This window comes from Neofelis nebulosa, chromosome 5, assembly GCF_028018385.1.
Source record: "Neofelis nebulosa isolate mNeoNeb1 chromosome 5, mNeoNeb1.pri, whole genome shotgun sequence".
Taxonomy (NCBI): Eukaryota; Metazoa; Chordata; class Mammalia; order Carnivora; family Felidae; genus Neofelis; species Neofelis nebulosa.
The window spans coordinates 37,677,492-37,689,893 of NC_080786.1; the positions used below are offsets into that span (position 1 = coordinate 37,677,492).

Genomic DNA, 12,402 nt, shown 5'->3' on the forward strand with positions numbered 1-12,402 from the left:
ATACAAAGTAGTGAATTATTTATGATAGCAAATTGAGGAAAATTTTAATTAAAAGGAGGCCAAGGGGCGCCTTGCTGGCTCAGTTGGTGGACTATACAACTCCTGATCTTGGTGTTGTAGGTTTCAGGCCCACATTGGGTGTAGAGATTACTTAAAAAAAAAAAAAAAAATCTTTAAAAATAGAAAAATAAAAATAAAAGGAGGCCAATTATCATCATTCTTTTTCATTTTAAATAAATAAGTACAGTATTTTTTAGCTAATAGCTATGGTGCTCCATGATATAAAATTAGGTTTACATGTAATACATGTCCCATCATACCAAAGGAAATATTTTTAGTCTAAAATTAATATCAGAAAGGCAAAATAGTTATGACATTCCCACATCTTTGGATGCCTAATAGGACCTTATTAGGCACTTACCTCTCTAAGTACTCTGCAAGAAGTTGTTCTGCTGCAGATGAATACATCCATTCACTTCCAACTTTCTTAGTGTATCCAGGTACCTCCTCATTTTTTTTGTTGAATTTGAGATTCAAACCCACATTTGCTTTATGGTCTCCATGAGGGCTGAATGTAAACCACACATACACACACACACACACACACACACGCACATTTTAAATTTTGTTCAAAGAATACAACGTTTAGCTTTCAATTCTTAGAAATACTTAGTTTTGATTGTTCTTCTATAGTTTTCATGGTTATTTCCAAAGCAGTAATTGAAAAACTAGAGGAAAGGCTTCAAAACCCAAGGTAACAAAGCATATAAATAGATTATGTAATTAGAGAAGAGAATGAAATAAGAAAATGCAGGGAAATATATTATTGAGATTCACACACACCTTCTGATACCTTTTTTCAAGGTTCAATTTGTTAGCTGCTAAAAATAAGAACTGTCTTTCCAAACACCTACAACATGTGCCATTTAGATGAAAGATCACCATCAGAGGAATTTATGCATAATTTTTAAAGAAAATTCAGAGCAATTAATAAAAGAAAATAAATACTAACATAACCAGTTTATCTTTATCATTTAGTTTTTTTCTGCCACTTTAAGTAAATTTCTCTAACATAAACTTACTTTCTCCTAGATCCTCTTCCAATAAAAATACTTCCTGTAAACCTTGAAACAAGGTATCCACTCACTCCAAGACGACTGGCCAACACATATCCTGGGTTGTACTTTATAGAATATTTCTTTAAATATAAAAACAAAAAGGTCAATTATGGAAACACAAAGCATCAAATGTTATTTCTTTACCTTAAAAATCTGGAGATAATCAAGACATCACTAACCATTGGAATGTGGCAATATAAGGATTCTCAAAAGTAAGTGATCCATTTCCCTTTTTTTTTTTGAAAGGATCTGTAGGCAGAATTTTTCTGCTCCTCTCTCTCCTTAAAGGACAGAATTCCCAAGGATGAATGAAAGGGGGAGGAAATATACAATTTGTGAAACTGTCTCAAGAAATAAACTCTACTGTAAATAGACTCTACTGCAAATTCTGTAGGCAGGAACTATTTCTTAAACATTAATTTTCATATTCCAATTAGGGCCTAGTAAAATACCTGGGACATAATGAAGCCTTGATGATTATTACACTGAATTAAAACATGAGTATGTCATCAAAAGTGTTGCTACTGAGCAAATTTAAAATATCCTTCATATATGGACATAAGTGATATTCACTTCCTCTAATACTTACTATCATATAAAAGTAAGAAGTATGTATAGATTTATAGCTAATACAGTCAATGAAATGTAACCTTAATTTGTGCACTTAAGAAACTATAAAGATTATCAAATTTAAAAAAAAGTATTAGATCATATACTTTTTAACCAGGAAGCAATTACAAATCTAGTTCCTAAGCTACCATTTAATCCAAACATACATAATAATAACACATATTTTATGTGGATTTCACATTCTATATTTATATGAATTTTATTCACATTTTATATGTCTACAATAGTCCCCAAATGGATACATTTTTTAGTTGCATGAAATATATAAATTATTAAAATATGTTAATATGCTGGTAAAGAACACAATATAGTTTCTCCATCAAGTGCATTATTAGGTTTAGAAATAATACAGATGAATCAAGTATGCTTTCTAAAATAGACAGGAAGAGTTTAAGGTAGTAGTTCTCTATCACAGGTAATATCACTTAATTTTTCTAATAAGTATTTGGAAATATATAGGGGCATTCAGTTATAGTAATTGGCACAGGCTACTAGCACTTACTGTCTAAGGGTCAAAAATGTCAACTGTGCTGTCATATACAGGAGTCCTATTTTACACATAGTTGTCTCATCTAAAATACCAATAGTAGTCCTTTTGAGAAATATTCAGTTATGGTACAATTAACATTGATGAAGATCATCACAAATATTCTAGAAAATGTAAAATAAAAAGCAAAGGGGGGCCTGGGTGGCTCAGTTGGTTAAGCATCTGACTCTTGGTTCGGCTCAGGTCATGATCTCACAGTTCGTGGGATTGAGCCCCACACTGGACTCTGTGCTGACAGTGTGGAGCCTGCTTGGGATTCTCTCTCTGCCTCTCCCTCTGACCCTTCCCTGCTTTTTCTCGCTCTCTCTCTCAAAATAAACAAACATTAAAATTTTAAAAAAGGAGAGAACATTGGAGTAGAGAAGAAGAAGGCTTGAGTAAAAGTTGAAAAAGGTATGTAAAGAGAAAGAGAGCACAGTGGATAGAGAAGGCATGCCTAGCAACACTGTATACTAGAAGTGGACAGGCTCATTCATATCTAGAAAAAGCTAGGGATGGAGGAAAATAGATGTTCTTCTACTAACTCCCAGAATAGAGACCTCCAGCATTTTTATCAAATGGGCCACTCTCCTGGTTTCCTGACTGTGCTTTCTGAATTCTTTCTCCAAAAGAGACTTATTTGCCTTCCGTAATGTTTTCTCAAGTGTATGCTGATGCCCAATGCCTTGAATTCATTTTATAGGATATAAAGCTTTAGAATTTACTATTAGAGAAAAATAAAAGTGTAAGTAGCAATAGCTGACTGTGAATTAATTTCAGTTAAGTTAATTATCCAATGAATCAATAAGAATATATATGACAGATATCAGGATCCTCCTCCCATTGTAGCAGGGAAAACTAAAAGGAGCCCAGTGAACATCTCTGGAGAAAAAGGTCCTGAAAAAAGGGCTGTGAATTTAAATGCAGTTTCCCCAATTTTCTCTTGTGACTGCAGTAAGGCCATTTGTCACTTGTAACTAAAAAATGTAGGCTTTGATTAATTATGAAAAGTTAAAAAAAAAATCTAAGTCTATTCCCAAAGGGTATGGTAAAAAATGTGCCCCTTCTAAGCTTGAACACGATAACCCCTAATAACTGTTATAGATCAATAATGGGATGTCAGTGATTCCCCCCCCCCAAAGATTTGCATGAAGTTCGAGCATACATTCCACACTTATTTTTAAATAATCCTAGATGCAACTGTGAGGGAATTTAATCACTATTAAATAAAATATTTATAATACATTCAAAGAAGGTGGTAAAAAATATGCTTCTAACACTTTCAAAGTTCATCAGTTCTAAATTAAACAATATGGACTATAGTACTCACATGCTGGTTCTGTATTAAAGCATCAAGATTGGGTTCACATGGAATGCTGAAAACCACACGAATCCTACCTTCTGTAATCACATCTCCCGAATCCTGAACCTTGGAGGAAAAAAAAAAAATCACAGTATGTTTTATAGTCTCTTTCACTATATTTTATGTACTTACTTTTCTACTTATTTGAAGGGTTTATTATTTCTGAAATACAGTAAAACAGTAAAGGTGGCTATGGGAGATTCTCTTAGAATTTATAAATGAATGTGATTATATTGTAAATTTGAGTCATTGTACCTTGCTTTAATAGCTGTTAGTCTTTTTTTGTCTTTAAATTAACCTTTTTATTTGCAAATAACTTTAAAGTACCAAAAAGTTGCAAAAAAACCAGGTCAAAGATCACTTGTAAAACATTTACCTAGATTCACCTAATGTTAACATTTGTTTAAACATCTGTTTTAACATTTGTGCTCTGTGTACAGTTACATACACATAATTATTTTTCTGAACTTTTTGAAGGTATATTATATATATCATGTCTGTTACCCCTTAATATTTTGGCGTATATTTCCTAAGAAGGATATTTTATGATGTACATGATGTTCATCTGTCTCTCACTGTGATATTTATTAACTTTGATCATACCAAAGATACTGCTCAATTTCTTCACTGTCCAATTATAGTTTTTTTTCTTCCACTTGCAACTAATTAACTGTCTGTGGGAAGATATTTTCTAAGACCATGAAAATTTTTCATGGAAATATTTTCATGGTCTTAGAAAGTATCCTACTCAGATAACAAATTCCCCCTAGATTTAGTTTCCAATGATGATTGTTGCCACATTTAATATTTATCATAATGCTTATAAAAAGATAGTTTTCCAACTTTAGCACTCTCTCCACGTTTATTCTTGACATGATACTATAATCAAGAGCCCTTCCATTCCCTATTTAATACTGCTGTGGAATCATTAATTCCTATTTTCCCAATTTATTATTTCGGTATTCAAACTGTCCTAGATTTGGCCAGTAGGAGTCCCTTGAATCTGGTTCCTGTGTTTATGTAATATGCTCTCATTAGTCATTTGAGCACTTCCTTACTTTCTGGCCTAACAAGTGTTTCCAGGCTCATCTTGTACCTAACCTGACCTAGCCCTGTAATGGGCCATTTCTCTGAAAAGCTTTTGGTGGGGTATGTTATTAGAAGTCAAAACCTGGAGATTATGTATGTTTACTGTTACCAGGGTGTCTTTGCTTCGTAATCCTTTTAAGCAAACAGAGCTAGAAAATATATGTATATATGTATGTATGTATGTATATATACATATATATCCATATATATGTGCCTATATACATATGATACACACATATTTTAAAAATCATGAGTTCACATTAATACCTCCAAATTTAATCTGTCCCCATAGATTCTTTCTTACATTCTTCCATTTCATATATGCATATATCTTTTTCCATGTGAGAACTGGAGTTCCTCAAACATCAACACATTTACAAGTTCATCAACCCAATAATACATCTACAATAATTTCAGAATTGCTTTTTCCATACCACCACTATAAACAAACCTGCTCTGTAAGATTAGGATTTGAATTCTTTTTTCCCTGCCTCCTGACCACAACCTGCTCAAGACTAAAGATATAAAGCCAAATGCTGTGTTCCTAAGTTAGACAAATGAATTATTTTTCCCTCCTTCAGTATTACATTTTATTTTATACTTAAATGAAGAGAGTTAAATAACTCTACTAACTTGAAACAAGAAAGAAATGTAATTAGTAACAAGAACAGAAACTAACTTCTCCAGTGCAGCCATAATAGGGGGTTCCCAGCATAAAGACCATACTTCTAAGAGGAAACAAGTCATCCAATGTTTTGATACTGGAGAAACGGGAGTCAAAAGCTCGGATGTCCTATGTAGAATGAAATATAAAAGTAAATTATTATAATCAAAATTTCTATGGATTGCACATCAAATTTTTCTTCCTGTGGAGTTAGAACTACGCTGTCTGCAAATGTGAAATGTAAAGATTTTCTATGTAACAGTACTAGTAACTAAAATGTATTGACTTTATATGCCACTCTTCTAAGTATTTCACACATTAGTTCATTTCATTTTCAAGACAACACTCTGTAGCACAGATTATTTAGCCTCACTTTATACCTGAGGAAACTAAGGCACAGAAAGGTGATAAAATCTTTCCAAAGATACTGTTTTGCAAGATTACAGTATCAATACATGCTTTAAAAAATTGTCTCAGGGCGCCTGGGTGGCTCAGTCAGTTAAGTGTCTAACTCTTGGTTACGACTCAAGTCATGATCTCATGAGTTTGTGAGTTCAAGCCCCACTTCAGCTTGTGTGCTGACTGGGCAGAACCTGCTTCTGATTCTCTCTCTCCCTTTCTCTCTGCCCCTTCTCCACTCTCTCTCTCTCAAAATAAACAAAACTTAAAAAAATTTTTGTCTTATCACACCAAGATTACAAACACAAAACCAAATGCCCTTTTTCCCCCCCATTAATTTATTTGAGGCAAACACTTTTTGGAGAATAAAAATTTTTTTAATTTAAAACTGTGTTAAGCTAATGCTAGGATTTTTCATTAGAGATGAAGTTTAATAAATAAATAAGTAAATAAATAAGACAAGCTCCTTAATCATACACAGAATGAGTGACTGAGCATAAAATAATCCTATAAAGACTATAGTTTTTGAGGCAGTTCAAGATGGCAGCATAGGAAGATCCTGAACTCATCTCCTCCTATGGACAGAGCAAATCTTCAGCTACATCTAGAACAATTAGTTCCTTCTGAGAAAGACCTGAAAACTAGCCCAGCTCCTCCACAACAAAAGATAAAATGTACACATCAATAAGGATACGAGAGGCAGAGACATACTGTTGCCAAAAACCCCAGCCCTGATGTGGAGACCCACAATCAGGAGTGATCTCACAAATATGGAGCTTCTTCCTGAGGAGGTGCCCTATCTTCCTGAGGAGGTACCCCAACTCTTGGGAACTACACTAGAGAAATAGGCCCCCAAAATGTCTGGCTTGCAAACCAATGTGGCTTATGTACGGGAGACTCAAACGGCTATAGGGAAATGAGATTCTGCTTTTATTTTTTTTTTTTTTTTTTTTTTTTTTTTTTTTTTTTATTTATTTTTGGGACAGAGAGAGACAGAGCATGAACGGGGGAGGGGCAGAGAGAGGGAGACACAGAATTGGAAACAGGCTCCAGGCTCCGAGCTGTCAGCACAGAGCCCGACGCGGGGCTCGAACTCACGGACCGCGAGATCGTGACCTGGCTGAAGTCGGCCGCTTAACCGACTGCGCCACCCAGGCGCCCCTGAGATTCTGCTTTTAAAAGGCTTGTGTACAGATCTACTTGCCCTGAGACCCACAGTCAAAATGGCAATTTGAAAGCACCTAGACCATATGGGGAAATGATTCATCTGCTAACCTTAAAGTGTCTGCAAGAGGGGCAGGGGCCTGTTGGGACTTTTTCTGGGAACAGAAGCACTGGCAGGTATGCCTTACAGCCCTGCTAAAGCTGGCAGGCACACCCCACCCCCATGTATATATGTGGTCTTTCTCTACACATACACACACACACACACACACACACACACACACACACACACACACATACAGGAATACTACTCAGCCATAAAAAAGAATGAAAGTCTTGCTATTTGCAACAACATGGATGGACCATGAGGGTATTATGCAAGATGAAAGAAGTCAGAGAAAGACAAGTACAATATGACTTCACTTAATATGGACTCTAAAAAACAAAACAAAAACTGAGAATAAACTGAGGGTTGATGGGGGGTGGGAGGGAGGAGAAAGTGGTTGATGGGCATTGAGGAGGGCACCTGTTGGGATGAGTACTGGGTGTTGTATGGAAACCAATTTGACAATAAATTTCATATTAAAAAACAACAACAACAACAACAAAAACCCCAAAGAAGTATTGGCCCAAAAAGTCAAAAGTCATGGCACTGAGGAACCTTAGCTTATAGGAGGGGACTAGATACTGTTTATCTTTGTATTTGAAGCAGACAGTATTGTATCTGCCACATAATGGACACTCCAGAAATATCTATTCAACCAATAAACTTGTGCAGATATATGAAAGAAACAAAACAAAAAAACAAAAAACAAACAAACAAACAAAAAAACCCAAAATGCAACACAACTAACAGATACAGAGAAACAACTGGTGGCTGCCAGAGGGAAGGGGTTTTAGGGGGATGGGTGAAATGGGTAAAGGGGTTTATAAGTTAAAAACTAAGAGTTATAAAATAAATAAATCATAGTGATGTAAAGTACAGCATAGTGACTATGTCAATAATAATGCACTGCAAAACTTGAAAGTTGCTAAAATAGTACATCTTAAAAGTTCTCATGAGAAAAAAATTTTTGTAACTTTATTACAAAAACTTTATAATGACAGATGGTAACTAGACTTATATTGGTGATCATTTGGCAATGTATACATATATTCAATCCTATAGTACACCTGAAGCCAATATAATGTTACATGTCAATTATACCTAAGTAAAAAAACTATAGTTTTTTTCAAATTATATTAAATAATAATCTCCATACTGTTTTCCAGTATGGAGGTTCCTCAAAAAAATTAAAAACAAAACTACCCTATGACCTAGCAATTGCACTAGGTATTTATACAAAGGATACAAAAATGTTGATTTAAAGTGGCACAGGCACCCAATGTTTATAGCAGCACTATCAACAATACCCAAATAATGGAAAGAGCCCAAATGTCCATCAACTGAGGAATGGATAAAGAAGATGTGGTATATATATATATACAATGGAATATTACTGAGTGATCACAAAGAATGAAATCTTGCCATTTGCAACAATGTGGATGGAACTAGAGGGTATTATGCTAACAAGTCACAAAGAAGAGAAAGACAAATATATTATTTCACTCATATGTGGAATTTAAGAAACAAAACATATGAACATAGGGGAAGAGAAAGAAAAATAAGATAAAAAGAGAGAGGGAGGCAAACAATAAGAGACTCTTAAATACAGAAAATGAAATGAGAGTTTCTGGAGGGGTTTAGGGTGGGGGAATGGGCATTATGGAGGGCACCTGTTGGGATGAGCACTAGGTATTACATGTAAGTGATGAATCACTAAATTCTACTCCTGAAATCATTATTACACTATATGTTAACTAACTTGGATTAACATAAAATTCAAATATTAAAAAAAAATTTCTACTTTACACTGCTGCATTAATCTATTTACAAATAAATATTAATATGATACACTCTTTTCTTTATACAGTGTGAAATAATGTACATTAAGATACAGTTGAGAACTGATGGAGACTTACCTTGACAATAGTTTGATAAACAAAAGGAAGAACTTGTTTTGACCACTGTTTCTCAAGACGAACTTCACCATTTTGATTTATTTGGTATTTACGACCTGTGAGTAACTGAACATACACAACTGCAGATGTTTCATTTATTATTATTCCTTTTCTTCTTAGGTAGCTAAAAGAAAGTATGAAAAAGAAATGTAGATATGAATGATTGTGTATGTATTCTAGGATGTTAGTAAAACTACTAACTCATTATCAAGTGCTTAAAATTTTTTTAAATAAATATGCTAGCAGTTCTGAGTACCTAACTTAAGATTTTTTGCATTAGTTTTTTTAGTCTACGGATACCTCTCCCAATAGCTGTCTGATTAAATAAGAACTCAATTAAGATGTGTAAGAAATTCTTGTATTTCATAATCACTAGAAGGGGATAAGAAAAAAAAAGTGAAAACAGCAAGTGTTGGAAAGGATATGGAGAAAGTGGAACACATGCACATTGCTGTGGGAATGTAAAATGGTACAGCCACTGTGAAACAGTTTGACAGTTCTTTAAAAAGTCTAGCAATTCCATTTCTAGGTAAATACACAAAGGACTGGAAAGATACTCAAATAAATATTTATAAATGAATGCATAGCAGCATTACTCACTATAGCAAAAATGTAGCAAGAATCCAAATGTCCTCCAACAGATGACTAGCAAAAGGTGGTATATCCATACAACAAAATATCTGGCCATAAAAAGAAAGAAGTACTGATACATGCTACAAATTTTAAAAATATGCTGAGTGTAAGAAGTTAGACACAAAAGGCCACATGCTATATGTGTTCCATTTACCAGGACAGGTGGATCTAGAAAGAGAGAAGGAGGTTGACAGGGGCATTCAGTGGGCTTTTCAATCTAAAGTAGAGGTTGGCAAACTATAGTCATGAGCCAAATCCAGACTGCCTCCAGTTCTTGTAAGTAAAATTTTACTGAAACATAGTCATCCATTTATTTACTGTCTATGATAGCTTTTGTGTTACAACAGCATAGGTGAGTAGTTGTGACAAACGCTGTAAGGTCTAGAAAGCCTAAAATATTTACTCTCTGGCCTTTACAGAAAAAATTTGCTGACCTTTGATCTGATGATACAATCATTCTCCATCCAAGGATATTTTCCTATCTCCTTTCCATTTCCTATTTCTAGAACTCCTATTAGAAAAATATTAAAAAAAAAAAAGAAATTCTGACTATATATTTTTTCATCTCTTCATGCTTTTGTACTGTATGTTGAAGAAATCGCTCAGCTTTATCTTTTAGCTCACAGATTCAATTTTTAGTATGCCTATATTACTATTCAGGCCATATACTGAGTTCACAGTATCATAATTTAAATTTTTATCTTTGTGTTTTTATATAAATATATATATCATATGATATATAAGTATAAATAGTATATAGTTGGATAACATTATTGTATATATGTTTTTTTCATAGCAGCTTACACTTCTCAATGGTGGTAGGGCTGGTCTGAAATAAGCCACGCCATCTTAAAAAAGTTTTCCAACAAATTTTTGAAATGTAGCATTCTACTACCATTTTCTAAAAATTCAGTGGGATTTTTTTTCCTACTACTTCACTTAAAAGTTATTTAGCCAGTAATCTTGCTACCAATAGGACAAGTATATCACAAGAAAGGAAAATTATCTACCTATCTCTCTCATGAAAGTAAATGCAAAAATCCTAAACATAATGTAACAAATCGAATCCAGTTACATATAAAACAGATAATACATCATAGTCTAAGGGGATTTACTCCACGAATTGAGGGGTAGATTTGTATTTTTTTTATTTATTTTTTTAATGTTTATTTTTGAGAGAGAGACAGAGACAGAGCGTGAGTTGGGGAGAAGCAGAGAGAGAGGGAAACACAGAATATGAAACAGGCTCTAGGCTCTGAGCTGTCAGCACAGAGCTTGGTGTAGGGCTTGAACTCACGAACTGTGAGACCATGACCTGAGCCAAAATCGGTTGCCCAACCGACTGAGCCATCCAGGCACCCCGTGGGGTAGATTTGTATTTTATATTCAATCAACACTGGGGTGCCTGGGTGGCTCAGTCAGTTAAGAGTCTGACTTCAGCTCAGGTCATGATTTCACAGCCCGTGGGTTCAAGCCCCACTTTGGGCTCTGTGCCAACAGCTCAGAGCCTGGAGCCTGCTTCAGATTCTGTGCCTTCCACTCTCTCTCTGTCCCTCTCCTGGTTCACATTGTCTCTTTTAAAAAATAAACATTAAAAAAAATTAAACAAAAATTCAATCAATGTAATTCACCAGATTACAATTTTAAAAATCATATGATCATTTTGATAGATGCAGGAAAAAAAAACTGACAAAATCACTATCAATTAATGATATAAACTTTCAACTAACTAGTAATAGAAGGAAATTTCCTTAATTGGATAAAGAATATTGATTAAAAAAAGCCTCTACAGCAACCATCATATTTAACAGTGAATCGTTTAAGGCTTTTCCCTGAAATTGAGAATAATACCACAAATTTATAACAAAAATTACAAATATGAGAAAGGTCATCAAATCAGTCACAAAAAAGGGCAAAATATCTGAACAGGGGGCACCTGGGTGGCTCAGTTGGTTAAGCGTCCAACTTTGGGTCAGGTCACGATCCCAAAGTTTGTGAGTTCAAGCCCTGCCATTGGGCTACCTGCTGTCAGCACACAGCCTGCTTCAGATCCTCGGTCCCTCTCTCTCTCTCTATCCCTCCCCCATTCGTGTTCTCTCTCTCTCTCTCTCTGAAAAATAAAATACATATTAAAAAAAAAATCTGATCAAGCATTGCCCAAAAGAGCACATTCAAATGGCTGGCAAATATGAAACAGCCATCAAGGAAATGCAAATTAAACCAAAATGAAATATCACTGTATTAGAATGGCTAAAATGGAAGAGACACTAATAAGTATTGGTGATGGCACAGATAAAAGATATTCTTATAAATTGCTGGAAGAATGTAAATTGATACAATCACTTTATTATTTATTTTTTTTAATGTTTATTGTATTTTTGAGAGACAGAGAGACAGAGAGAGAGAGAGAGAGAGAGAGAGCGAGAGAGAGCATGAGTGGGGAAGGGAAAGAGAGAGAGGGAGACACAGAATCCGAAGCAGGCTCCAGGCTCCAAGCTGTCAGCACAGAGCCTGACGCGGGGCTCGATCTCACAAACCGCTAGATCATGACCGGAGCTGAAGTCAGCGTTTGAGCCACCCAGGTGCCCCAATACAATCACTTAAAAAAAAATTATTTTTAAATTTATTTATTTTGATAGTGTGTGCATAGACATGAGCAGGGGGAGGGGCAGGGAGAGAGAGGATCCCAAGCAGGCTCTGCGCTATCAGCACTGATAGCACAGAGCCCCGTGTGGAGCTTGATCCTACAAACCAT

General features: G+C 34.9%; 1 protein-coding gene across 2 annotated transcripts in view; it reads right to left on the minus strand.

Annotated features, from left to right (window-relative positions):
* XRN1 (5'-3' exoribonuclease 1) overlaps positions 1-12,402 on the minus strand; it is a 120,905-nt gene that overhangs the window by 46,467 nt on the left and 62,036 nt on the right. For both annotated transcript variants that reach the window (XM_058730101.1, XM_058730100.1), the window contains exons 21-25: positions 8,976-9,138; positions 5,406-5,519; positions 3,605-3,703; positions 1,083-1,198; positions 422-568 (exon numbers count right to left, since the gene is read on the minus strand). In XM_058730101.1, the coding sequence (XP_058586084.1) occupies positions 422-568; positions 1,083-1,198; positions 3,605-3,703; positions 5,406-5,519; positions 8,976-9,138 (639 nt within the window). The remainder of the gene's footprint in view (positions 1-421; positions 569-1,082; positions 1,199-3,604; positions 3,704-5,405; positions 5,520-8,975; positions 9,139-12,402) is intronic.